Genomic DNA, 838 nt, shown 5'->3' with positions numbered 1-838 from the left:
TGATTTGAAGCAGACATATGTAAAATTTGTATTTAGGTTTGAGACCCATTGCGAAACCCCTGATTTTGAAATGCTGAAATGGCACTCCCTGGTCTCCTCTAATGATCCTCTTGAATCCTCTAGTGGATGGTTTCTGTCCGGCGAGGCTGACGGTCGTGCCGTCCCGTCGAGGATGTTCTTCTGATAAAGACTGCCCTGGAGGACACAAATGCTGTCGATTTGACTGTGGGCCCGTTTGCGTGCCGCCTGTTTTCAGTGAGTTTCAGTTAATAATGGATGCTAAGGGTCTAAAAGGTTGCGTGCTGCCTGCTTTCAGTGAGTTTCAGTTAATAATGGACGCTAAAGCCCCCCCCAAAAAAAAATACGAGTAACACATTGAATTCAATGCTAGTTTTAAGCAGAGACTTTGCCTTTGGTTGTTCTCGTCAGAAGTAGCTTTGATTTCATCCCTTAGGGTAGTTTTAAGCGCAGGATAGCTTTACAAAAAGAGGAATAATACTTAGAATATAGTTCATTTTGTAGGTTAAACTTGCTATTCATGCTTTGAATGTTTCGTGCTGTATATTGAAGTGGCATACTGTCTATATGCACAAACTAAAGCTGACTATCTGTGTCTACACAGTGAAGCTGGGTCAATGTCCCATACCGGAGATGATTCCACCGTGTGCTAAAAGCTGTTTCCACGATGGCCAGTGTCCTGCCACACAGAAATGTTGCCCAACCACCGGTGGCTTCGCATGCAGTAAACCACGTGGTCAGGGAAGAGGCCAGGCAAGTTGCCAGGGCCAGGGCCAGGGTCAGGGCCAGGGAAGCGGCCAGGGCCAGGGTCAAGGTCAGG

General features: G+C 46.8%; 1 protein-coding gene across 1 annotated transcript in view; it reads left to right on the top strand.

Moving 5' to 3' along the window:
• Positions 1-86: 86 nt before the first annotated feature.
• The window catches only part of LOC107694802 (WAP four-disulfide core domain protein 5-like), a gene marked incomplete at its 3' end in the record, with an annotated part of 1,077 nt that continues 325 nt past the window's right edge, over positions 87-838 (top strand). Inside the window, exons 1-2 of the mRNA XM_016494489.1 lie at positions 87-255; positions 623-771. Coding sequence (XP_016349975.1) covers positions 102-255; positions 623-771 — 303 coding nt within the window. The remainder of the gene's footprint in view (positions 256-622; positions 772-838) is intronic.

The sequence above is a fragment of the Sinocyclocheilus anshuiensis genome, unplaced genomic scaffold (assembly GCF_001515605.1).
Source record: "Sinocyclocheilus anshuiensis isolate Anshui unplaced genomic scaffold, SAMN03320099.WGS_v1.1 scaffold20184, whole genome shotgun sequence".
In the NCBI taxonomy this organism is placed as follows: Eukaryota; Metazoa; Chordata; class Actinopteri; order Cypriniformes; family Cyprinidae; genus Sinocyclocheilus; species Sinocyclocheilus anshuiensis.
The sequence above is the reverse complement of the archived record's forward strand: the minus strand, read 5'-3'. Positions and strand labels throughout refer to the sequence as shown.